This window comes from Phycodurus eques, chromosome 2 (genome assembly GCF_024500275.1).
Source record: "Phycodurus eques isolate BA_2022a chromosome 2, UOR_Pequ_1.1, whole genome shotgun sequence".
NCBI lineage: Eukaryota > Metazoa > Chordata > Actinopteri > Syngnathiformes > Syngnathidae > Phycodurus > Phycodurus eques.
In genome coordinates, this window is record NC_084526.1 from 20730521 (window position 1) to 20758435 (window position 27915).

The 27915-nt window shown below is 42.6% G+C and overlaps 1 protein-coding gene across 1 annotated transcript; it reads right to left on the minus strand.

The window, feature by feature from the left end:
- Positions 1 to 4741: 4741 nt before the first annotated feature.
- On the minus strand, positions 4742 to 27844 carry tars3 (threonyl-tRNA synthetase 3). Its single transcript, XM_061669531.1, is given in 20 exon segments — positions 4742 to 5157; positions 7093 to 7207; positions 7295 to 7367; positions 7493 to 7597; positions 8273 to 8373; positions 8447 to 8524; positions 12306 to 12443; positions 14180 to 14342; positions 14421 to 14587; positions 19168 to 19266; positions 21604 to 21750; positions 21820 to 21898; positions 21991 to 22055; positions 23915 to 24032; positions 24129 to 24181; positions 24183 to 24254; positions 25135 to 25258; positions 25347 to 25534; positions 26200 to 26283; positions 27511 to 27844. Coding segments are annotated over 20 exon segments (2439 nt in total). The 5' UTR covers positions 27832 to 27844; the 3' UTR covers positions 4742 to 5008.
- Positions 27845 to 27915: the final 71 nt, after the last annotated feature.

Below are 27915 nucleotides of genomic sequence, written 5' to 3' on the forward strand. Positions count from 1 at the left end.
GCCAGCAGCTCCATCTTCATCATCCTTCTACCAATATATTCACTATTTCTCCTCTGGAATGTGTCCAAACCATCGAAGTATGCTCTCTCTAAATTTGTCTCCAAAACATCGAACCTTGGCTGTCCCTCTGATGAGCTCATTTCTAATTTTATCCAACCTGGTCACTCCGAGAGCGAACCTCAACATCTTCATTTCCGCCACCTCCAGCTCTGCTTCCTGTTGTCTCTTCAGTGCCACAGTCTCTAATCCGTACATCATGGCTGGCCTCACCACTGTTTTATAAACTTTGCCCTTCATCCGAGCAGAGACTCTTCTGTCACATAACACACCTGACACCTTCCTCCACCCGTTCCAACCTGCTTGGACCCGTTTTCGTCACTTCCTGACCACACTCACCATTGCTCTGGACGGTTGACCCCAAGTATTTAAAGTCCTCCACCCTTGCTATCTCTTCTCCCTGTAGCCTCACTCTTCCCCCACGACCCCTCTCATTCATGCACATATATTCTGTCTTACTTCGGCTAATCTCCATTCCTCTTCTTTCCAGTGCATGCCTCCATCTTTCTAACTGTTCCTCCAGCTGCTCCCTGCTTTCACTGAAGATCCCAATGTCATCTGCAAACATCATGGTCCACGGGGATTCCAGTCTAACCTCATCTGTCAGCCTATCCATCACCACTGCAAAAAGGAAGGGGCTCAGGGCTGATCCCTGATGCAGTCCCACCTCCACCTTAAATTCGTCTGTCACACCTGCTGCCCTCGTACATGTCCTGTATTATTCTAACATACTTCTCTGCCACTCCAGACTTCGGCATGCAGTACCACAGTTCCTCTCTGGGTACTCTGTCATAGGCTTTCTCTAGATCTACAAAGCCACAATGTCGCTCCTTCTGACCTACTCTGTACGTTTCCATCAACATCCTCAAGGCAAATAATGCATCTGTGGTACTCTTTCTAGGCATGAAACCATACTGTTGCTTGCAAATACTCACTTGTGTCCTGAGTCTAGCCTCCACTACTCTTTCCCATAACTTCATTGTGTGGCTCATCAACATTATTCCCACAGCTCTGCACATCACCTTTGTTCTTAAAAATGGGCACCAGTACACTTTTTCTCCATTCCTCAGGCATCTTCTCACGCACTAGAATTCTATTGAACAAGCTGGTCAAAAACTCCACAGCCACCTCTCCTAGATGCTTCCATACCTCCACAGGAATGTCATCAGGACCAACTGCCTTTCCATTTTTCATCCTCTTTAATGCCTAACTTCCCCCTTACTAATCATTGCCACTTCCTGGTCCACCCCACTTGCCTCTTCTACTCTCCCTTCTCTCTTATTTTCCTCATTCATCAACTCCTCGAAGTATTCTTTCCATCTCGCTAGCACACTGCTGGCACCAGTCAACATATTTCCATCTCTATCCTTAATCACCCTAACCTGCTGCACATCCTTCCCATCTCTATCCCTCTGTCTGGCCAGCCTGTATAGATCCTTTTCTCCTTCTTTAGTGTCCAACCTGCCATACATGTCATCATATGCCTCGTTTGGCCTTTGCCACCTCTACCTTTGCCGTGTCGCATCTCAATGCATTCCTTTCGCCTCTCCTCGGTCCTCTCAGTGTCCCACTTCTTCTTAGCTAACCTTTTTCCTTGTATGATTTCCTGTACTGTGGGGTTCCACCACCAAGTCTCCTTCTCTCCTTTCCTGCCAGAAGATACACCAAGTACTCTCATGCCTGCTTCTCTGATCACCTTGGCTGCAGTGGTCCAGTCTTCTGGAAGCTCCTCCGTCCACCGAGAACCTGTCTCACCTCTTCCCGAAAAGCTGCACAACACTCGTCCTGTCTCAGCTTTCACCATATGGTTCTCTTCTCATAGTGATAATAAATCTATTTTATCTACAGTGGGTATTTAGTCTACACACCCCTGTTTAAATGGTAAATATGTGATAGAAATTAAGAACAAGACAAATAATTGAAAAACCTTCCATCCTTAATGTGACCTGTGGCCAGTACAATTCATCCATCAATTTTCTGAGCCGCTTCTCCTCACTAGGGTCGCGGACGTGCTTGAAACTATCCCAGCTGTCATCGGGCAAGAGGCGGGGTACACCCTGAACTGGTTGCCAGCCAATCGCAGGGCACATACAAACAACCATTCGCACTCACAGTCACAGTCACCTACGGGCAATTTAGAGTCACCATTTAATGCATGTTTTTGGGATGTGGGAGGAAACCGGAGCGCCTGGAGAAAACCCCCACAGGCACGGGGAGAACATGCAAACTCCACACCAGCAGGGCCGGGGATTGAACCCGGGTCCTCAGAATTGTGAGGCTGACGCTCTAACCAGTCGGTCACCTTGCCGCCTCAGTACAATTCAATTGGGGGAAAAATAAAAGAAAAGGAATTATTTTCAAGGGACGTAAACATCAACAACTGAGATAATGTGCTTACACAAGTTTGCATGCCACTTATAACTGGTGATGTGACTGTGTTCAGAAATAAACATTCAAATTCATGTTAAATGGGAGTCAGCACACACCTGCCACAAATTTAAAATCCCTCTGATTAACCCCAAATGTGTGTGTGTGTGTCACCGCCCCTGGTTGAAATCGAAGGAAATATGAATGCGGCCAAGTACAGGGATATCCTGGACGAAGACCTTCTGCAGTGCTCAGGACCTCAGACTGGGCCGAAGGGTCACCTTCCAACTAAACAATAACCCTAAGCACACAGCTAAAATAATGAAAGAGTGGCTTCAGAACAACTCCGTGACTGTTCTTGAATGGCCCAGCCAGAGTCCTGACTTAAACCCAATTGAGCATCTCTAGAGACCTGAAAATGGCTGTCCACCAACACTCACCATCCAACCTGATAGAACTGGAGAGGATCTGCAAGGAGGAATGGCAGAAGATCCCCAAATCCAGGTGTGAAAAACTTGTTGTATCCTTCCCAAAAAGACTCATTGCTGTATCAGCTCAAAAGGGTGCTTCTACGAAATACTGAGCAAAGGGTCTGAATACTTATGGCTGTGATAATTCAGTTTTTTTTTTTTTAATAAATCAGCAAATATTTCAACAATTCCATTTTTTTCCATTAATAAAGGGTGCTGTATGTACATTAATGAGAAAGAAAATGAACTTAAATGATTTTAGCAAATGGCTGCAATATAACAAAGAGTGAAAAGTTATAGGAGGTCTGAATACTTTCCGTACCCACTGTGTGTATGTGTGTGTATATTTGTATATAAGTGTATATTTGTATATAAAAGTATATAAGTGTATATTTGTATATAAAAGCAATGAGAGTGTACCAGTGTGATGCGGATATAATGGATTTTGTGCAAATGATGCAGTCCTCAAACAATTTAGAGCAATTTAAAAATGAATAGGAGTGCAATGATCTGGTACAGTGACAAATTGTGCAAATGTTGCATTTACTATAGTTCTCAAACAGATAAGTGATCAGCACTAATGAAGTGTGCAAATAGTGCAGCATGGTAAGACAGTCTGTGTACGAATAATGAAAAAGTATCCCGACAGATGCACAAAACGGCAGCTGTTACAATGAAATTTTAAGTCAACTGTTGAAGTCAAGTTAATGGGGACGAAGTTGTTGGTATGTCTGCTGGTTTTAGTTTGCATTTTACGGTAAGTGCCTACCTGAGGGAAGGAGCTGGAATAGGTAGTGACCAGGATCTGGAGGGTCATAGAGGATTTAGATTTTGCCTGCCCTTGTTTTAGTCCTGGCAGCGTGCAAGACGTCAAGAGTGGGTAGGTCAGTACCGATAGTTTTTTTGAGCAGCCTTGACTGTCCGTTGCAGTCTGATTTTGTCCTTATTTGTGGCAGCACCAAACTCGACTGAGATGGGTGAACACAGAACCGATTCAATTACTGCTTAGTAGAACTGCCTCAATAGCTCCTACGGCAGGCCGTGCTTCCTCAGAAACCGGAGGAAGTACATCTTCTGCAGGGTCTTTTGGAGGATGGAGTTGATGTTGGTCTCCCACTTCAGGTCATGAGAAACTGTAATTTCCAGGAACTTGAAGGTCTTGACGGTTGACAGGGCAGTTGGACAGCGTGAAGGGCAGCTGTGGGGAAGGATGTTTCCTGAAGTCAACAATCATCTCTACCATCTTGAGTGTGTTCAGCTCCAGGTTGTGTTGGCGGCAACAAAGCTCCAGCCAATCCACTTCCTGTCGATATGCAGACTCATCACAGTCTTTGATGAGGCCAATGACTGTGGTGTCTTCTTTAAACTTCAGGGGTTTGACAGCCGGGTGCGTTGAGGTGCAGTCGCTCATGTAGAGCGAGAAGAGCAGCGGAGATAGGACACATCCTTGGGGCGCCACGGTCCTGATGGTGCGTGTGGATGAGGTGGTGTCCCCCAGCCTCACCAGCTGTGTCCTGCCAATCAGTTATCTGTAGATCCACTAGCAGATGGCAGGCAAGATATTGAGCTGGAGAAGCTTGGAGGAGAGGAGTTTGGAGATGGTGTTCAACACAGAGCTGAAGTCCTCGAACAGGACCCTCATGTAGGTCCCTGCCCTGTCTAGCTGTTCCAAGATGAAGTACAGTCCCATGTTGACTGTATCATCCACAGACCTGTTTGGTCGATAGGCAAACTGCAGGGGGTCCAGCAGGGGTAAATGAAGGCAATGTAATGTAAATATTATTACAGGAATCTTGATAATGTAAACACTGGGCAAAAGGTGGCCCATTTCCAACCCGGTTTTATTTGCTTATTTTACATACAAAAACAAAACAAGCTGCACTTTAACATGATTTATTTCCCTTCCAAGAAGAGACAGGCCATTTACATTTTCTGTCTTCATAATGGCAGGCGACACATACATTCCTTAAAACCACCAACCACTTCTGATCAATCTAATTTTCAACCTTTAATAGCACGTTCCCAAAACCACCTTCACGTGACACATCTATCATTGTATTGTCATCTGGAGAAAACTGAGGAAAACAGTTCCCAGTTGGATGTCAACCATTCCATCAGAACTCCTCTTCTGCATTTCGACAGCGGGACTGCTTGAGGAGGCTCAGGCGGGCCAGCGCCTCGGCCACCGATAGTTCACCGTGGATTTTGTTGTCTCTGGTGCGCACGTTGACGCTGCTGGTCGTCTTTTCTTTCTCGCCAACCACTGCCAAGGCACAACACCACCAACACTGGTTCATGCCAAGTGACACAGCTCCCCTAACACATGGTCCCTGACTGGTGCTTGAGAATTTATCACATATGGGAAGTAAGCCAGTAAAGAACTCTGGGGGGAGAAAAGTCCAACTGGGTGGTCTAATTGAGTCAACAATTAAGTGAAAATGAGCCACATACACAAGTGGCGTGATCTATTTGCTTAAAAGCCATGCCATCACAATTTTACTTTTTAGATAGACAGACAGATGGATGTTGAAAATGACCAGAATACCCTTTTTCCAAGCTATTTGGTCTTTTCGCCTAGTATTTGAAATGGCAGGATTTCTCATTAATATTTGACATGTAAATAAGCTTTGCCCTGATTGGATCACTCATCTTCTCAATTTAAATATGGAAAACAGCATCGCTCTGATTGCCCATTAACATCTCGGTAGCCAAACGTTCATAGCTACGGAGCCTTCTATATGGGGTCTTACTATCAGGGTGAAGCAGTGGACTGTTTGCCAACTAATAGGGAACGTGAGCAGAAATGTCCAACCCACAACCTCACACAAGAGGGGACGTGCAACAAAAAGACATATTGAGAAGCTGGTCCTGCGCTCCCATTCAATCATTTCAACATAACCGGCGCATACTGTTCATTGCTCATGCACTTTTTGCTGACAATGACCACGAGCTTCGCTATTTAATCCACAGTTACATGACAACTTATAAATATAGTTAAGTATGGTTGTAAAACACAACACATATATGCTTTTATATACTGTATTTTCATGGCTTAGGTGTGGTCACCTGGTCACTTGCTCAAACCCTGAAATGCACTCCCAGCAGTGTGTGAAAGCTTATGTTTGCGAAGTCACCCTCCATGAAATGGGTCCAGGACACAGCACAATTCTGGTTCTAAAATGCTTAGCAATATCTCCAAAAATAAATTTAAGCAATTTATTCCTCAGCTCCTTGGAGTTTTGCTGGTGATACAAAGTTTAAGCATGGCACAAGACGCAGCCGCGTTGTTGCTCAACCAGTTTTCCTGAGATGAGGGGGCATGTAGCAACCGTAAAGTAGGCAGGTTCTTCAATATTAATTGGTGAAACGTCAACATTGGTAATTTGAAATCTACCCGTTTTGCAAGTGGTTTGGTATGCAAAGGCTATTCCATTCAGTTGACAAACCACATAGATGTGACACTTAAACCAGTTCACAGACTCATTTTGATCTGTGTTGTGGATAAAACTGGAACATTTAGGATTTTGATGGCATGGGATCTTTAAATTCATCCATAACGGTTTAATGCTAAGTCATTGGTGGTGTAGTGATGCATTCCCGTGACTTTGGGGTGGGTGAAATTTCCACTCCGTGACGGTGTGAATGTGATCGTGAATGGTTGTCCCTGTTTATATGTGCCCTGCGACTAACTGGCGACGAGTTGAGGGTGTAATCCACCTTTTCCCCAAAGTCAACTGGGATAGGCTCCAGCGCTCTGCGACCCTGAACAGGATAAGCGATATTGAGAATGGATGGATGGGTTTAATGCTTATATTTATCATGCAAAAGCTGTTTTTGCTTATGTGGAACCTTATCAGGTAATCAGGCTTGGGCGTAATCATTGAAAATTAACCAAATATTGTGATTAGCCACAATGAATTTATGATTTAAAAAGAGGGGTACTAACTTTTTCCACACAGGGCCAGGTAACTTTGAATAGTCCCCCCCCCCCTAATAAATGAAATCACCATTTAAAAGCAGCCTTTTAAGTTCACTTGGGTTATATTTGTCTGATATTTATGTTTGTGATCTTAAACATGAAAGTGGAGAAAATATGCAAAAATATAAGAAATTAAGAAGGGGGCCAATACTTTTTCATAGCACTGTAAAAGTAAAAAAAAAAAAAAAAAAAAAAAAAAAAAAAAAAACACAACATTACCGAGAATGAAGTTGTATTGGGCCAGCTGAGCATTGCGGATTTTTTTATTCAAAAGGCACCCAGAATCCAGGTCGGCATCAGCCATCATGCCTGCACTTGTGAACTCCTTACAGACCTAAAAGTGAAGAAAGGGTGTCCATACATGTTTTGGTGACATCATCAAGATGGCCTTTGTTGTGGTTAAAACCGAAGGGGGATTCACCTTCTTGGCATAATCCTCACAGGAAGGGTTGACTGGCACCACCATCACCTGCCTTGGCGAGATCCACAAAGGCCTGGTAGTAGGGAGAAATATCATAAAAACTTAACATCATGGTTGAAATTTTCATGAGGTGGGAGTATTATTATTTATGTTTTCATTTATTTATCTATTATTTACAGTTACCGGGTAGCAACTCACCATTTCCCAGCATAATTTTCTGTCAGAATGGCGATCATCCTTTCCACAGAGCCTAAAATGGCACGATGGATGATAACCGGACGAGCTTTGTCATCCCCATCCTTGCTGTGAGAAAGATTACAGGTTTGACGTAACTGTATGCATGTGAAGTACTCTTTTTGGGATCAACATTGTACTCAATCTGGCAATTATGGGAAGGAAATTAAAGCCATGGTTGAGTTAGTGTGGGAGTGAGCCAGTCAGTCATTCTTTCAACAACTGTAAAATTGAGTCAATCACAGAGTAAATAATTTATTCAGTCATTAAGCATTCTTGAATTTCCCCTCAGGGCATCAATAAAGAATTGGTTGGGTCATTGAGTTAGTCAGTCCTTGAGTCAGTCAGCGAGTCAAATACTTAGAAACTGAGTCAATCACCGAGTCACAAAATCTCCCAGGCAGTTTAATCAGACTCATTTATCTACAATCTCTAGTAATTCAGACATCCATTGGGTCCTTGAGTTAGAGAGTAACTAAGTCAGTCAGCTAGTCATTCATTCATTTATTCAGTGAGCCAGTAATTAGGTCCATTATTGAGCCACTGTGTCAGAATCCAGTCCCTCATTAGCTGCATTTATTGAGTTGAGTCACAAATCACACAAATTGTGATAAGCCTGTAATTTATGCTATACGTGTGTGAGCCTTGTTTTCTTATGTGAGTGGATAAAAAGGTAGTCCTCTGTGCGCAGTCAGTAACTCAAAGCCTGTGTGCTGCGTCAGCGTTTCGATTCAGGCATCTTACCCCACAAAGGTCAGGTCGAAGCGGATGGGAAGCTGGAAGTCCAGTTGAATGGTTGCACACTGGTGGTAACGACCAATGGCGTCTTTGATCTTAATGTCAATCTATAACAGCGCAAAAAGTGTTAGGGTATACATTGCAGACTCTATATACTGTATGTCTTGTGAGTGAGCTGACCTTTGGCCCATAGAAAGCACCATCTCCTGGGTTGAGTTTCCAGGGCTCCCCAAACTCATTGAGGCTGTTCTCCAATTGCTGGCAAGCATGGGTCAGTGTTACATACTTAAAGGCATCAAAGGGGAACTCACTGTGAAGCAGCAATCACGCACAATGCATTTTTGGGGGGGATTCATTAAGATTCCAAATAGTGGTCACTAAATTGTGTGTTAATTTTCACAGACAGTTGGTGAGCGTGATTTACTAAGATTGCAATCTTTTACCAAGATCCCAAATAACATGCGCTAAATTGAGTGTTCACTCACTCTAACAGATTGTGCGTGCTGTTAGCAACAGGTGTAAAAGCGATGTAGACAGCCGTGTTCAAAAGAGGGTTTTGTCCTTTAAGTAGCTCTGATTGTTTTAGTCAGCATGGAACATTTGGGAGAGCACTTCAAGTACAAAATGAAGTTTGAAGTGATAGAAATGGAAGTGTTCGTGGAAGAGGGAAAACATTACCGACTTAGAGCTACAAGACACACACAAAAGAATATACGTAACTGACACCAGATGCTCGTCATTACCAGTAAAAACTGCTGTCAGTGTCAGCAGAAGTGTATGAAGTGGAGAGTGACAAGTGACACATGCCATCATGAATATGTCATAGTGTTAAAGTGCTACAAATGGTAAAGTATATTGATTATATATATATATATTACTGTTCTTATTGATTACAATAAATATATTGAGACGGGCGGCACGGTGGCCGACTGGTTAGAGCGTCAGCCTCACAGTTCTGAGGACCCGGGTTCAATCCCCGACCCCGCCTATATGGAGTTTGCATGTTCTCCCCGTGCCTGTGTGGGTTTTCTCCGGGCACTCCAGTTTCCTCCCACATCCCAAAAACATGCATTCATTGGAGACTCTAAATTGCCCGTAGGTGTGACTGTGAGTGTGAATGGTTGTTTGTTTCTATGTGCCCTGCGATTGGCTGGCAACCAGTTCAGGGTGTACCCCGCCTCCTGCCCGAAGATAGCTGGGATGGGCTCCATCACGCCCGCGACCCTTGTGAGGAGAAGCGGCTTGGAAAATGGATGGATGGATATTGAGATGTGTCACTTGTTCGATAACCCTCAAGATGGATTTTAAGGGCTTTAACTAACTCAGGAAATAGTTTTTCTCAAATTCACACTTTTTAGTTCATGATAAACATTAATAGGCGGCACGGTGGTTAGCACATCTGCCTCACAGTTTTGATGACCCGGGTTCAAATTCGAACCTGTGTGGCTTTTGCATGGTGTCCCCGTGCCTGCATGGGTTTTTTTCCCAGGTACTCTGGTTTCCTCCCACATCCCCAAAACATGCATGATAGGTTAACTGAAGACTTTAAATTGCCCGTAGGTGTGAATGCGAGTGCGAATGGTTGTTTGTTTATATGTGCCCTGCGATTGGCTGGCGACCAGGTTCAGGGTGTACCCCGCCTCTTGCCCAGAGTCAGCTGGGATAGGCTCCAGCACACCCACGACCCCAGTGAGGAGAAACGGTTTGGAAAATGAATGAATAAATATTGGTGATAATTATTATTCACCTGACAGGGGGAACATTATAAATAGTTATGTAACAACTAACTTACAGTAGGCTGTCAGATAATTGAAAGATTAAAAAAACAGGACAAAGTGCCCTAAATTACATACTCACTTTTTGTCAAAATTGAACTAAAGTACATGTGAGGAAATGCATTTATTTATATGTGGGCATGGAGGCCCCCATGACTAGGTTTGCTTTGGGACGCCAGATGACTAGCTACGTCCCTGTGCAGACGCAATCCTTGTGAGACACTTAGTAGATCAGCTTCCACATTTGTTTTCATGGGCAATCAACTTTGCGCCCGTTTTTGCACGTGCAAATCTTTAGTAAATCAGGCCAGCTGTGAAGCACCAACAGTGTAAATGTGATGGCACTCCACTAAGAGCTACAGCAATGAATGGAACCAGTACAATGGTTATAATGACATTGAAGCACTGATTATGTGTCCGAGGTCACACTGCAGGCCACCCACTCCTTTGCACACCACCGATGAGGAGTTACTGGTTTATTGCACATTTGACCATCGTCAAAATCAACTCTGTGTAGTGAACTACACAACACAATTAGGACGGATCGCCTGATTGTAGTTCAGAGGTGGTAAACATTGCTCGGGAAGGAGGTACTAATGAAAGGTCCATGGACCTTTGTGGTGTGGTCTGCAGAGCTGAACATTTCTGATTTTACCCTTTTATTTAGTTGCAGGAACTGCAAGTACCCCTAACTAAATTTACGGGATGTTTCGGTGGAAAAGCATCTATTAGGAGTGTAACAGGAACCCCTCCCCTCCAAAAAAAATAAAATAAAACTAAAGTAATAAATAAAAACTGTTGGGTAGGCACCTTGGTCTAAAGGTTTTGGATTGGTGTACATTTGGAATAAAAATATATTCTTTTTAGGAAAGTGTAACATCAATAGTTTTTTTTGTCTTTTTAGAAAACAGGATGCAGACAGGTGGCCGACTGGTTAGAGCGTCAGCCTCACAGTTCTGAGGACCGGGGTTCAATCCCCGGCCCCGCCTGTGTGGAGTTTGCATGTTCTCCCCGTGCCTGCGTGGGTTTTCTCCGGGCACTCCGGTTACCTCCCACATCCCAAAAAACATGCACATTAATTGAAAACTCTAAATTGCCCGTAGGTGTGAATGTGAGTTCGAATGGTTGTTTGTTTGTATGTGCCCTGCGATTGGCTGACAACCAGTTCAGGGTGTACCCCGCCTCCTGCCCGATGATAGCTGGGATAGGCTCCAGCACGCCCGCGACCCTAGTGAGGAGAAGCGGCTCGGAAAATGGATGGATGGAGGATGCAGACATTGCAGACATGGTTCTAAGGTCACGGTTAACATTTGGTATACAGGAAGTCTTCGATTTACGAACGGGTTCCGTTCCTACGCTGGCAGCATAACCTGGATTTCCGCGTAAATCGGATTTCACCGTTAAAGACGAAATTTACGTCGACATACTTCGTATAAAGAAACTAAAATAGATTAAAATAAAAAATAAGATGCAGTACTTACCATTACTGCTGAGCGGTGGATGGAGTAGAAGGAGGGGAGGCTATTGCTGCCCGGACCCGCGCACTCGGTCGATCGCCGCGCGCCCCCATCCCGGGGGCGCTGCCGCGCGGGGCCCGGGCGCTCGCGCCCTTCCTCTGCACCCCGCACAACTTGTCGCGCGCTCTGAGGAAGCATGTGCAGGTTCTACTGGTCACTATGGTGCTGGGGATAAAATGGCGGACGAGGCACGGGCGTCGTAAAGTCGAAACGTCGTAGGTCGAGTACGTCGTAACTCGAGGACTTCCTGTATAAAACATTTTATTATAATTGTTTTTTTGGTTTTCTTTGCAACTGCCATAGTTTGGCTTTTGGGGAAACTACCAAGTCAATTATTTGTCCTCTTTTTAGTAAACAATGTAGAAAAGAGGCACGGTGGACGACCAGTTAGCACATCTGCCTCAGTTCTGGAGTCAAATTCCGGCCCCGCCTGTGTGGAATTTGCATGTTCTCCCCGTGCCTGCGTGGGTTTTCTCCGGGCACTCTGGTTTCTTCCCACATCCCAAAAACATGCGTGGTAGGTTGATTGAAGACTCTAAATTGCCCGTAAGTGTGAATGTGAGTGCGAATGGTTGTTTGTTGCTATTTGCCCTGCGATTGGCTGGCGACCGGTTCAGGGTGTACCGGCCTCCCGCCCGAAGATAGCTGGGATAGGCTCCAGCAGCCGGCGACCCTAGTGAGGATAAGCTGTGAAGAAAATGGATGGATGGATGGATGAACAGTTACACCCCGAGCAGCTAGAGATACCTTCTCAGCTTGGTTCCACACAGCAATGTCACCCAGGTACTTCACCGGGCGGGTGGAGAGGTAAAGCTGGAAGGAGAAGCCAAACACGCTGTAGACATAGCGCAGAAAGTCCAAGCAGCCCTTCATCTCAGACTCGATCTGAAGGGAAAAAAATTGGATATTAATCCAATTGAGTATGAGTGATGCCACGGCATACCATTTTGTGACAACTGATTAAATAGTAGGAAAATAACCACCTCTTAATAATAATAATGATGATGATAAATAAAGGTGAGGCAGGACAGTGGGCAACTGGTTAGTGCAGTCGCCTCACAGTTCTGAGGTCACGAATTCAAATCTGGACTCAGGCCTTCCTGTGTGGAGTTTGTAGGTATGTATGTTCTGTATGTCCTGTGTGGATTTTCGCTGGGTACTATGATTTTCCTCCCAAAAACATTCATGGTAGGTAAATTATAGACTAAATTGTCTGTAGGTGTGAGTGTGAATGGTTGTTTGTCTATATGTGCCCTGCTATTGGCTGGCGACCAGTTCAGGGTGTACCCCGCCTCTCACCCAAAAGTCAGCTGGGATAGTCTTGCATCCCCTTTTCCATTCCTTGATGCCACGCTCCACCAACGTAAATGGCTTTGGCAAAAAAAAAGCAACGCAATTTAGCGTCACCCACTTGTCTAGATGGATACCTGCTTCCAGTCGAGGCTCGTTTGGACAAAATCCCAAATAGGAGGCATGGAATTTGTTAAAAATGGCTGCTTTAAACCAAAATGACAGACTTTCTGTTCCAACGTTGGGCATGGATCCTTAAGCGTTTTTTGTGTCCTGTTATGGCATGTCCATCTAATTCTGTTTGTCGAGCAGTGAAACTCCTGTTGCTTGTAGTGTTTCAAACATTCTGAGAATCCTCGATGTAATTATCAAATTTGATTAAATGCCGTAGGCAAAAAAAAAAAAACAAAAAAAAAGCTTATAAATGTAGCGTTGCCCATCTGTCAAAGATACATGCTTGCAATTGGGGCTCACTTCAGCAAATTCCCTACTAGGGGTTTGTCAAAGTAGGAGCCCTGGAAGTCACCCAAATCTCCAGTACAACAGTTCTTAAAATTTTTTATAAGGGCAAACTAAAAAAGTACTTAGCTCTACAACTACCACCACCATGATGAAAGTTAAGCATTACAGTGGCACAGTAGGGCTATGTTTTCACAGTAAAGGTTTTATTCCTAAAATGTATATTTAATATCATTGGAATCAGATTCCTCTTTATTTGCTAAGTATGTCAAAAACACACGGAACATTATGCAGTTTGAAGATTGCACTTATATATAGGGAAATAAAAAAACTTTCGTGAAAGAAAATTATTCAGTTACAAATGTACTGCATATAAAATATTGAATACATATTGTAGATGCTTAAAAACATTAATTTTAAATTAATTTTGAAAGTTAAATACAATTGAACTGTACTTGGGCAATAATGTTTTCATGTAGCACACTGCCCCAGTAGGAGTTCAAAATATGAGTCATGAGATTCGCCCCCAAAAGGCTGCTTCAAGCCAAAGTTGACGACTTACTGTTAAATTTTGTGTATGGATTCTTGCGAATTTTTTTTTTTGTGTATGGATCCTTGCGACTTTTTTGTGATTTTTGTTATGATACACATGTACCCAATTTGACATCTATCAGTCAATCTAGTGTTAGTAAAGCTTTCCTACCCGATGGTTTTTAGGAGGTTGTGTCGGGTACTCATCAAACAAATACATTCTACTTGGATAATTGGAGAGTCGATTCATTCGTTAGAAGGTACTTGGGGTCCTAATAATGTGTCAGGGTCATATTCAAGTGGTATCTCTGGTTTAAAAACATGGCTTAAAAGTGCAATACCTGATCCAGGGTGCAAAAAATGTGAGCATCGTCCTGCTGGAAACGTCGCACTCTGGTCAACCCGGTGAGCGTCCCGGACAGCTCGTTACGGTGAAGGACCCCAAAGTCAGCCAGCCTGAGGGGGAGCTCCCTCCACGAACGAGGTCTATGGCCAAACATCAAACTGGACACACACAACACACCAGAGCAACAGTCAAAAGGAGAAGAACCCAAGAAGTGAGTTTAAACTCATCTGGCTCACCAGTGTCCAGGGCAGTTCATGGGTTTGAGTGCAAAGATGTCCTCCTCCACAGGGAAAGAGAACATGTTTTCACTGTAGTGTTGCCAGTGGCCTGACGTCTCCCAGAGCTTGCTGTTATAGATATTGGGAGAGGCTACTTCCTGGAAGCCTCTTCTCCAGTACTCACCCTAAGCAAAAAAAAAAAAAAAAAAAAAAAAACCCCACAAATATAAGAAACGAACAGCATTCAATCCAATGCCTTTTTTACCTATTTTTAACACTCAAAAAATACATGCGTGCACACGATCACAAATAACGTTAAAACGTACAGTATATGCCACGGCGGCCACACACGCGCACAGCTGTGTACACACACATTCAACATTGAGCGTTAAAAAACAAATATTGGACGGTGCGCATTGATGGGTAAATGAAGCACATGGCTTAGTTTTAGAAGAGTTGAGTGGGCATACTGGGAGTTTTTCTATATGTAATGGGCTGGCGACAGTGTCCTACTGTCCTTCCAGTCACTTGTGTCACGTCACGTCAGCTGAACCAACATGTTGTGGCCTTTTATTTTATGGAGTATTGTGTGCCTGTGGTCGGAAAACGCGTTTCTCAAAGTGCTGAACGAATTCTCGCATTGGCTACTGCTGTGGCGGCGCCAAATGCTGGGCTAAGTTTGAAAGTAGTCAGCTCACACAGGTGATAGTACTTTGACAGGAAGTGATGTGCTATATGCAAATGACCAACACCGTTTTTCTCATTTTCATTTTGTTTTGCTTCTTTTATCTTCAACTCACTGTTGGTGGCTGAAAAAAATCAATTTAGACTGATACAATTATACATAAAGATTAGCATGAAAAAGCTACACTTCAGGGACCGGCGGAAGGGCACAACTCATTTGGGGGTGGTGGCACAGGAAGTCATTTAGCGACGCATGATTCACAGATGCCCCCCCACCCCCCTCAATGACGCTGACACTGGGTTTGCAACAAAGTACACTGCGCCTTTCATGTTGTTTTCTTAGGCTAATTGCCTGCCATTATAAGTAGTGAATAGATTTTTGTTTTTTTTCTACTTAGAATGCTGCTAAATATTAGTGTTCACTAATACTGTTCACATTCACTTCTGTATAAAATGGTAACCATTTATTTATGTAGTTTGCCACATGCACTGCTGCTTATCTTGCTCAGTCTCAATGTCTCATCTCGCAACTAGGTTTTCGCTTCGTACAATGCTGCTGACTATTCTCGCTGTTGTTCACCTTCTCGTTTACATATTTATTGATTCATATCCATTTGAATACTGTATATTATACAGTAAATATGCACAAAGATGTTGTTGGGATTTTTTATTCTTTGAGGTTATCCTTGTGCTGCTACTCTCTATTTAACTAAAAAATACTATTTATCCTGGACTAATAAAGGCTTTTTCTATTTATTATGTTTTAAATATGCTAATAATGACTGCATGAATGTGGGTTGCCAACATCTTTTGATGACATGTGCCGTGGAGGGTAACTGATGGAAATGGTGGAATTGACACACTCTCACATTGTGACAGACTGAAGCCGTGCGCTAATGATCCCAGCAACGTGTGACCTTCTTTGCCTCATCTGGTGTCCTCATTTGGGCTGTGAAAGTTGTCAAGCAGGAGAAATATGTCACAGGGACATGTTCCATTGACTGACACGTCATCGGATCAGTTTCAAGTTAGAAACCATCTATTTCTCGATTAGTTTAAAGAATGTCTTTGCTTAACTATTTAGGACGCAGCTTATCTTTACTGAACGTCCCCTGCTGCTTACACAAAGTTTAAACAGGAAGCAGGCTGGAGTTCAGCAATCACTACAAGCAACCTTAAAGTTGATCCGGTCATTTTCGTGTTTTGTTTCTAAATACATTAAACATGTTGGAAGGTAAGTGCTGAAAACGTACAAAGACAGAATAATTTACCCACGTGGACGAAACAGTTGGTAGCCCTCTGTTAATGAAAGAATAACTGCATCAAGCCTGCGACCCATTGACTTAACCAGACTGTTGCATCCTTCTTTTGAAATGCTTTTCCATGCCTTAACTGCAGCCTCTTTCATTTCTTGTTTGTTTCTGGGGGTTTCTCCCGTCAATCTCCTCTTCAGGAAGTAAAATGCATGCTCTATTTGGTTAAGGGCCGGTGATTGACTTTACCACTCGAAGACCTTGCACTTTTTCCTCTGATGAAGTCCTTTGGTGTGTTGGCAGTGTGTTTTTGGTCATTGTCTTGTTGCATGATGAAGCATCTCCCAATAGTTTGAATGCATTTTTCTGTAAACTGCCAGACAAAATGGTTTTGTAGACTTCATAATTCATTCTGCTGCTACCATCATGAGTTACATCATCAATAAAGACTAGTGAGCCCATTCTAGAAACAGCGATGCAAGCCCAAGCCCTGACACTACCTCCACCATGCTTCACAGATGAGCGTGTGTGTTTTGGGTCCTTTCTTTCTCCATACAGTGGCCTTTCCATCACTTTGGTAGAGGTTAATCTTGGTCTTATCAGTCCGCAAAACTTTGTTCCAAAACGTTTGTGGCTCATCGCTGTACTTTTTTGCAAAATCCAATCTGGCCTTCTGATTCTTTTTGCTGACAAGTGGTTTCTATATTGTGGTATGGCCTCTATATTACTTTTCTTGAAGTCTTCCTCGAACGGTTGTAGCGGACATGTGCGCCGCAACTTTGAGGCGCCACAGAACCCCTATTCCTCCACGCTTCCCTGCTGGGAGACAGCGACTAGGACAGGGCCTGGTGTACGTCAAGTGGACCTTACCCTAATTAGCAGCTCCCCGTCAAATCTTGATTCCTGTCTTCAAAAGACTCCTTCCCGACCAAAAGTTTGGAGGGACAATCCCTTCAAGCAGACTTTGTGGTTAATATTCACCCATGCGCGTGAGGCGCCACCTACTGGCGTTGAGATGAACTGCAAGCAGACTATGTGGACGTGCCTTTGATGTTTGCTAACGGAAGATACAATGTCCGTTTTGCAAGTCTGGTGAAGTCAATGAGTCGCAGGCTTGATGCAGTTATTGCAAGCAAGGGTTACGCCACCAAATATTAACTGTTATTCACTTTAAGTTAATTTAATCAAATACTTTTGCTCACTTGAAAAGTGGGTGAGTTCAAACAAAAGGTTCTCTGTAAATACCATGAAATAAAAGGTGGAATTCTGAACATTTATCTTTTGATCTGAAACCCAAATGTCTTCAGTATACAACAAAAACAAAGGAATTGATCTTGCTGTTCCAATGCTTTTGGAAGGTACTGCAGAGTTGATGTGCCTTGCCAAAACGGTCCAGTTTTGTCTTATCTGTCCGTAGGATGCTCTCCCAGAAGCTTTGTGGCTTGTCAACATGCAGTTTGACAAATTCCAGTCTTTTTTATTTATTTTCAACAGTGGTGTCCTCCTTGGTCGTCTCCAATGCAGTCCACTTTGGCTCAAATAACGACGAATGGGGAAATCGGGATAAAAGGGATTGGCGTACTGTCACAAATCGTGGCCTGGCGAAGTTCATTTACTCAACCGCAGGTGGCCTTTAGCATTTTTATTTATTTAATTCTGTCTTTGTACATTTTCAGCACTTACCTTCCAACATATTTAATGCATTTAGAAACAAAAAACAAATATATATAAATTTTTTTTTTTTTTTTTTTTAATTGACTGTTGCCCTTATCTGCATCCTTTGTTTTCTGGAAAATAACTAATTTTGTTGGTTTCTAAAAAATACAAAAAGAGAAAAAAAGAAAAAAAAAACCACATATTTAAGCTGTTAGATGTTAGTAAATATTTCCTTCATTGACTACATTATTTTGTTTAGGATTCCGTCATAGTCGCTGATGGTGTAGTGGTACATTTGCCTGACTTTGGTGCAGGCAATGTGGGTTCAGTTCCCACTGAATGACAGTCTGAATGTGAGTGCAATGGTTGTCCATCTCTATGTGTGCCCTGCAACTGACTGCCAACCAGTTCAGGGTGTAGTCTCCCTTTCTCTCCAAGTAAGCTGGGACAGGCTCCACCGCCCCACGACCCTGAATAGGATAAGCGGTGTGGAGATTGGATGGATTCTGTCATTAATTGGAAAGATTTACTGCCTGTAGTTTTTTAAGATTAATTTTAAATTTCATTAAATGTGTTCCTGTTTCCACAAAAGATTAGAAGCACTTCTGTGTTTTGCATTTGTATCTCATAAAAAAAAAACTATTGATGTTGCTCTTTCCTAAAAAGAATCTTTTGATGCTATGCTTTCCTAAAAAGAAGACAAACTATTAATGTTGCATTTTCCTAAAAAGAATACAAAACTATGGTTTAATTTTCACATTAAGAGGACAAACTACTGATGCTACAATTTCCTTAAAAAGATGTTTGCTTCTTTTGAAATGTAATTTAATGTGTTCCAGTTTATTCAAAAGAAAAAAAGCACGTTCATCTTTTGTTCCCTTGACTGACTTTCAAACCAAGTTTTTTTGTGGGGCAAACCTTTACACCTCCAAATATTTACTAACGCCTGTGTACGCAAACATGTAACAGTTTCATCTGTTGTTCTGGGTAACATATTTGATTCACTGGTGTTTTTGTTCTTTTATGGCTGATGCTTGTACTGTAGTCGTTGGCATCAGGGGTGGGGTGGGACTTTAATGCACTGATCGTTATTCAATTCTGTGCACCTTCATTAAAATGCAAAATAAATAAATAAATAAACCAAACAAAAGGTTATAAATGCTTCTTCTTACTCTGATGAATTCTATGAGCGTGTTGTAGATGTAAGCTCCACGCGGCAGGAAGAAGCAACTCCCAGGACTGAGATCATGGAAGAAGAACAGCTCTTGGTCCTGTGAAACATACATATACAACAAGCATAATAACCTTTATTTACATTTAGGGGCTTTCTATTCATGATGCACATTACTCACATTACAAACAACAAAACTGATGGCTTTAACGGCCACTGGATGACACTTACTGGCAATATATGTAAGCATGCAGTCCAGTGTTGTACCTGAACAAGTTCAATGGGCGAACGTTCATGAACTAGTTCATATTTTGGGTGACTTAGTTCACTTCTGCCTGATGAATGTTGAGAACACGCTCATTCTGGCGTCAAAGAACAGTTTTCGAAAGAACGTTTATTTTCATTCAAGAGTGCCTGGTTTTGCTAGGGACTTTCCATCGGGAAACACTATATATGAGCCTTCATAGGTTGGGGATGAATGCCGTATTTGGCAACCACCCTTCATGTTTACATTTGGCAGGCACTTCACAGCAGCCAGTGTGCATGAGGTGTGTTCATGGACACTGCGTAAATGGGAGCGAATGTGCTCTATGGTTGTTTTTCTAATGCAGTACATCACTGTAAAAGTTATTTGCTAGGAAAATTATTAATATCAGAATGTTTTAGTTAACTCACTGTGTGATCACTGTCATAACATGGATGTTTGTTTTGTGTAATAGAGTATAGGAATAGATGAGATTAAATATTGGATGGACTGCACTTTATCACAGTGGCCAACATGCTTTACAAAGCCTCAGATTCACCCACTCAAACACACATTCATACACCAATGGGCGACTGCTGCCATGCAAGGCGCTGCCAGGCCCACTGGGAGCAAATTAGGCTTCAGTGTCTTGCCCAAGGACACTTCGACGTGCGGACAGTCGGAGGCGGGATTCGAACCAACTATACCCTTCGGTCACTGGACGACCCGCTCTACCTACGGAGTCTCAGCCGCGCAAAATAATTTGTCAATAATGTCAGCCAGAGCAGCAAGGAATGCAAAGTTAATGTCCTTTCACCATCGTTCCTGTCATACTATGTTTATGAGATGACATTAAGGACAAAAGTTCTGTTTTTGTTTTAATTACTCATTTAAAAAAAAGACTATTCAAGCAACAAGTTTTTTCTCATGTTTTTGAGATTGTAGGGTGTAAGCTGCAGCTGGCTACTAGTGTGGACTGAATGTGTGTCAACAATTAGGAAATTAAATGCTAGTATTTTGAGTTTAATAGTCCATCAGCAACATATTGAGGGAAAAAAAATAAAATAATCTATGAATTCTTTCATTTTTGGAACAGTGAACTTAGTTCAAAATTTAGAATTATTAACTGAAGTAGTTCATTTCCGGAGCGGTGAACTGAACTTTGAACTAGTTTGCTTCGAAAAAGAACTTTCGCAACACTGATGCAGTCATTAGTGAGGCGCTGCCTTCTGTGCGACTCCATGCTGAGGGCCCAACTGGGAAGCTGGGATGACGTAAGCAGTTTCAAAAACAGAACTTGGGGTCAAAATGAAGCACAGCGACCCCTGCTGGTTAAGGACCATTTATTTTACTATATCTATAAATTTCTATATATTATTTTATATTTTGTTTTAAAATAATTCAAATGAAAAAACTAAAAAAGAAGATATGAAAACATATCTAACACAAACATACATACAAATACAGATAAAAATCTAAAAAAGTAAACAAAAAGTCTAACAATACAAATACTGTATTAAATCTAAGACCACTACTACTTATACTACTACCACTACTATGGCGACTATTTAGGGACACAAGCTAAGAAAAAAAACAATAGCCCAAAGGTAAAAACAAATAAATGTGTGTGTGTGTGTGTGTGTGTGTGTGTGTGTACACCTGGATATTATAATAAGATTTACTGTTATAATACTTTGTTTTAAATGTAACTGATTAAATATTTTGTTTCCCTTATTTCTATATTAGTCTCCATCAGTAGATGACAGTGCAGTTATGCTACTAAATTAAAACATAATAGAAAACAAAAAAATATATAGTTTCAGACCAGAATATATACTTAAAACAAGTCACTGATGGTGTAGCGGTACACTCGCCTGACTTTGGTGCAGGCAGCGTGGGTTCAGTTCCCACTCAGTGACGGTGTGAATGTGAATGGTTGTCCGTGTCTATATGTGCCCTGTGACTGACTGGCGACCAGTTCTGGGTGTAGTCCGCCTTTCGCCCGAAGTCAGCTGGGATAGGCTCCCGCGACCCTAACCAGGATAAGCGGTGTTGAAAATGGAAATGGATATATACTTAAAACTAACTAAAATTAATTAAACGTTTTACTAAAGTATTTTTTAAACTACTGCTCATTAAGGTAGATCGGTGCTGTGTACCTAATAATTGTCCATCAAGCGTACGCACACTTACTTTGCCGATCTTGCGATGATCCCTATTCTTGGCCTCTTCCTGGAAGCGTTCCCACTCTTTGAGCATCTTGGAGTCAGGGAAGGAGATCCCGTATATCCTCTGCAGTGTCTCCATGTCAGAGCGGCCCTCCCAGTAGGTGGCAGAGTTCTGACGACAGGGAGATGCATGAGTTCAATTGATGTGAATGACCAATACATAGGGTTACTCTAAGTGCACCTTGAAAATCTTTATGGCTTTGATCTTGCCTGTGTGCCTCACATGAGGACCTCTACAGAGGTCTATAAGAGGCCCGCACCTATTCAAAACCAATAATGTTTATATTGTCAAATACTAAAGAAGAAGCAAATGTCATTATCACGTTTACAATCTTGTATTAAACCAACAAACCTGTAGATTGTAGTTGTGGGTGTGGAGACCTTCTCGTTTAGAATGCGGCACTTGAATTTGTTGTACTGGAAAATAAAAACATGCATAAGCAGGGTACACACACACACTGATTATTGGGCAATTTTGAGCCTGATTGTTGCTTTCCAATCAATGTCAGCAGCAGCCTGATGATCATATGCTTCTATATCCTGAGCGATTATCCAGTGGTGTAGCATGTGTTGAGTAATTTTTCCTCCCCGACTGTCTTAGAATGCTGTGTTAGTTATCTGGAGTAAACCACACAAATTGCTTTTTTTTTTTTTCTTCCTCATGTGTGTGGGTCTCTCACATTTTAAACAATTGGTTTTAAGATGAGAAAAATCAGTATGTGTGTAGCCCGCTTTGAAGACACATTTACACAAAAAAATCAGGAAACAAAAGATTTACTTGGTTGTTTAATTTCACACTTGATGGGTGGGAAGCCACTCCAAAGACCCAAGAATTTATATAAAATATACAAGCACTTAAAAGTAAATTTTCTGTAATATATCCTTTTTAATGTGCGAGGAATGTGGTTCTAGACCGAAATTTGGTACAAGTTTGCCATGTTTGTGGGCCTTTCTATTATCCATCCATCCATCCATTTTCTGAGCCGCTTCTCCTCACTAGGGTCGCGGGCGACCTGGAGCCTATCCTAGCTATCATCGGGCAGGAGGCGGGGTACACCCCGAACTGGTTGCCAGCCAATCGCAGGACACATACAAACAAACAACCATTCACACTCACAATCACACCTACGGGCAATTTAGAGTTGTCAATTAACCTACCATGCATGTTTTTGGGATGTGGGAAGAAACCGGAGTGGCCGGAGAAAACCCACGCAGGCACGGGGACAACATGCAAACTCCACACAGGCGGGGCCGGGTATTGAACCCCGGACCTCAGAACTGTAAGGCGGACGCTCTAACCAGTCATCCACCGTGCCGCCCCTTTCTATTATTTTTAATATTATATTCAATAGATTTTTTTCCCCCCCATTTTTGGGCATTCCAAGTACAATGCATTTGGAAAGTAGAATATTCACAGCGCCTCATTCTATGATAACTTTATTCCAAAATCTTTTGAAATCTTTTGAAAATTTCCCCTAAAAATTGTACACACAACTCTCCATGACAACGTGAAAAATGTTTTGAGATTTAAAAACGACAAAACAAAACTAAGAAATTACCGTATATGTACATAAGTGTTCATTCACAACCTTTGCCATGAAGCTCAAAATTGAGCTCAGGAGCATCCTTTTTCCACTCAATAGGCCTAATTCACTAATAAATGCATCGAAATGTTCTCACAAAGCGCACAAGTTGAGCAAAGCTACTATCAGATTCATAACTTGTGCGTACAAGCCAATTTTCTTCAGACCTATGTGAATATCTTAATGATTCAGAATAAATTCTAAATGACCGGCATGTGCCCACAGCGTCTGAACTACATAACCTATTTCCGCGTCCGTCTGATATCAGCCAATGCGGAGGTTGCTGATGTGAAACTTTAATATCTTTTTTCATCTTAATTCTATCGTAAAGGTTGCTAAACACAGAAACCTATTATATATAAACGTATAATAGTCATGTTAATCATTTATACTTAATTTTGAAGTTAAATTACAGAATGTGGCACAAAACAAACATGCAAAAACAAGTTAAGAGCCGAGAATGAAGCAAAATACTGCATACGTTACATAGTAAGGAATATATATAGCACAGCAAAGAGACATTTGTAGTTGGTAAGATTCAAGTGTTGGAAGCGAAAATAAATATATGAGCCATGTATGCCAACCGGAGGGTCTCATAATTCACGTCATATTATGACTAAAGTTGGTGACGCGTATAAGCCTTCATGGAAGTCAAGGTTCTTCAGTGCTCTTGTTTTGCAACATCTCTCTCACCTTGAACATCTTAAGCAGTGTCTCCTTGGTAACCTCAAGCCTCTCAAAGGCTTGTTTCTCCTTCACCACCATCTTGCACAAGGTCTCCAGTTCCTCAAACTCTGTGCTGGACACGCTCCTAGGAACAATGAATGTTTGATAATGATGTCATCTTGTTCAATGTTGTCATTTTTGACAACAAATATCACATGGGTTAATTGGCAGATCACTTTACTTTGGTCCATCCAGGAACATGTCATAGTAGAAGCCATTCTCTATGGGGGGTCCCATAACATAAACAGCCACCATAGTAGCGCTCCATCGCCTCACCCAGGATGTGAGCGCTAGAGTGCCAGTACACCTGCAAGGAAAAACAATTGTGAAGTATTAATTATAACTAGCTCTACTCATTGGATCTCCCTTAAGCTCCTAAAATTCAAATCTCCATCGGCAAGATTATGAAGTCTCTGCTCAGACTAAGACATATTCTTTTCACAATCTTAAAACAGTTCCCAGGTCTCTCAATAACTGTGTTGTCAAAATACCCAAAGGATCAAAAAGTATATCACACTTTTCACCCCACGTATATTGAGAGAAGAAATTTTAGCATAACAATCTACTTTTATTTTAACATCTTTTTGTGGTGTGCTGTCAGATTCTTGTAAGGTAAAATGGGTGCCTTGCCTCCATAAAGGTTTGGACACACTGAACTAGACAGACGGGTGACACAAAAATTGTGAAGATTTTTTGCCTACGCTATTTACTGTGGGTGGAGGATGCCATCAAATGTGATCATTTTGAGTATCATACACTATTAAAAAAGGGGGTTCGAAGGCCACTGTAAAGTTAGAAAGGGGAGGTCAAATTAGCCCCCGGGAAGTTCCACCAACTGACACAAAATTGGGTGGATATTTCTATCATAAAAGGACACATAAAAGTCTTCAGGACCCATGCCTAAAATTGAAAAGGAAGTTGGCCGTTTTGGTTTGAAGCAGCGATTCTTGGGCTTGTACTTTCAAGAACCCCTATAGGGGAATTAGCTCACATGAACCCCCATTTGGGAGCTGTGATCCTAGCAAAGCCAAACTTTTTGGCCTGTACCAACTAATTCGAGCAGAGCATGGCATCAAAGTTTGATGATTATTTTGAGGCTTCACGATGAAAAAGAGGTTGTGAGGGTCCATTCATCCCCTCTTTCAGCTTTTATATTATTAAAATCATAAAAAGTCTGTTTTGCTCACTGCCTGAGCATCCTCGTTGTCAAAGCGCAAGATCTCCAGAGAGCAGTCACGCTCCAGAGGTCTGTCCAAGTCCCACAGCTCCTCGTTCACTCGCGATATCACTGCATTGTCAGCCAGACCCTGACTAGAGATCAAACCCCCCACCAAAAAAAAAATCAAACTCAAACAAAGTGATTACAAAGTATTTAGTCTCCATCAAAAACTATATTTACCTGATGTCACGAGCAAGTTGGTACGGGGTGGTGACCCAGGATGTGCCCGTCACCTGGCGCCCGTCGGGAAGCTCCACTGTGATGGGCTTACCGTCCAAAGCTCTCTTGGCATGGAGAGCGTCACTTTCCTTCTTCAGCTCCTCGTAGAGGCTGAGGCGCTCATCAACAAAGGCGGGCCAGGCCTTCAACTGCCAAAAAGTCAATCTTGTAAGTAATGGTGACAGAGTGAATCCAAGGCATATTCAAACAATCAATCATTCACACTCACATTCACACCTATTGACAATTACGATGCTTCAAAGAACCTAAAATGCATCATTTGGGAATGTGGTAGTCGGAATACCCACGCAAGCGCAGGGAGAACATGCAAACCCCGCATAGAAGGGGCAAAGTTGACAGCAATCTGAACCCTCTACCTCAGATCACAGAGAGAGATGTGCTAGCAGCCAATACACATGATGCCCTTAAATACATTTTGTTTGAAATTTAAGTCAGGATGGACGGCACGGTAGACGACTGGTTAGCACATCTGGCTCACAGTTCTGAGTACTAGGGTTCAAAACCAGCCTCGCCTGTGTGGAGTTTGTATGTTCTCCCCGTGCCAGTCTGGGTTTTCTCTGGGTACTCCAGTTTCCTCCCACATCCCAAAATCACGCATGGTAGGTTAAATGAAAAGTCTAAATTGTCCGTAGGTGTGAACACGAGTGCGATTGGTTGGCTGGCAACCAGTTCAGCATGTACCCCAGCTCTCGCCCGAAGATAGCTGGGATAGGCTCCAGCATGCCCGTGACCCTAGTGAGGATAAGCGGTGTAGAAAATTGATGGATGGATGGATTTAAATCAGGATAATCACCCCTTTTACAGTTCCACCCGATAGTTCTTTTGTCTGATTCTTCTCCTTGTTTTTGTCGCCTGGTTTAGCATGAGTGCTGCTCACCTGCATGACAAAGAAGCACATTATCTTAAAAGAAGACATGCATTTTTTTCCACAATTTAGAACAGTTCCATTGTCATGGTGCCTTACGAGCACGACTGAGACATGATTTCATCAAAAATACCCCTAAGAAACACATGACCGTTTAACCTCAGTCTGTTTTGAGTGGGCAGTCCTGTCTCAAGCAAATGAGCCACTGCTCAAACCACCCTCCCTCTACTGCGGGGCCAACACAGCGTAGGGCTTTCGTTACCATGACAACCTGAAGCTGAGCGGTTCGGTGGGTGACACAAAACGAGTGGCTACAACTCGCCCAGACTGTAAAAGAAAAAGCAAGGATCCATAAAGACAGTAAAAGTACAAATAGTGTTTTCACAGAAGGAGGCAGCAGCACTTCATTGCAAAAACACCAGATTACAATTTTCAATCTGTGTTCAGCTAATAACACTGTTAACGGGGGCAAATCTGTGCATCCAACAACACTGTAGCTTTGCTAAGCTTTTGGTTTTGACATGATAGGGTTTCCATGTAGTCCGGCCATTGCCTGAACATGGCAGCTCTCCACCTGGCCTATTGCTACCAATTCATGGGCAGAGAAACTCAAGTGTGGGATTTCTATTACGTAAATTAGCTGCAACATTAGCATCAGAAGGGAGGCAAATTTCAGAACTTCTCACTCAGAAACACATTTTGGGAAATATGTAATTTTACACTTGATGGTTGGCCAGTCACACCAGAGATTCAGCTATTTGTATACAACACTAAAATCTATTATTTTCTAAAATATGTCCCCTTTAAAGGAGACTTATGTTTACAATAATGTTAGCTAACACTACCGCTCTGTTTTAGGTTTTGACACCATTGTGTTTTAATCTCGCTTGAAAATAGCAGATCTTCAGACAGCCATTGTCATGGGTGTACAAACTCAATGTTGGCGTCCGTAGGTGTTATCTAAATTGGCCAATTTGTGACATCACAAGCAGTCAAAATCCACCAAGTTTGGTCTCAGACACTGATTTTGTGGGGAGGAAAAAAAAAATCTTACAAAAGATTTACAGTGTTGTGTAATTTCACACTTGATGGGTGGGCAGACAAGCCAGAGATCCAACTACTCTTATACAAGCTATTAAAAAGTCAATTTTACACAATATGTCTCCTTAAATATGGACTGATGAATTAGGAGTAGCCGTTTGACCCACTGCAATTCCAATACCGAACATTATTCAGCACCTTTTTAGCAGCTTTGTTGTTCGTCTGCCCTTTTTTGACGACGACGACGACAATCCCCTCCGCAGCTTTGCAAAACTCGCCCGCTGGCTGTGAACTCTTGCCCGGCTCCAGCTCCGCCCCTAGACCCCGGCGGAGGTGCAGCAGCCGGTACTTGAGCTTCTCATTCTCCGACCTCAGCTCCTCCAGCTGCAAAGACACGCCCGCGTCGCCAGCAGGGCCCAAGTCTCGGTTGAGTCCGTCCCGAAGGATGGAGATTTCGCCGGCGAGGAACCGAATTTGCTCCTCCTGCGCTCCCAAACGTGCGGCAAAGTAGTTCGCCATCTTTAAAAGACCACTATGGGCTCGAAGAAAGCGGATTTCCGGTGACGTTTTGAAAGAAAAAAAACATATACACGCACACACACA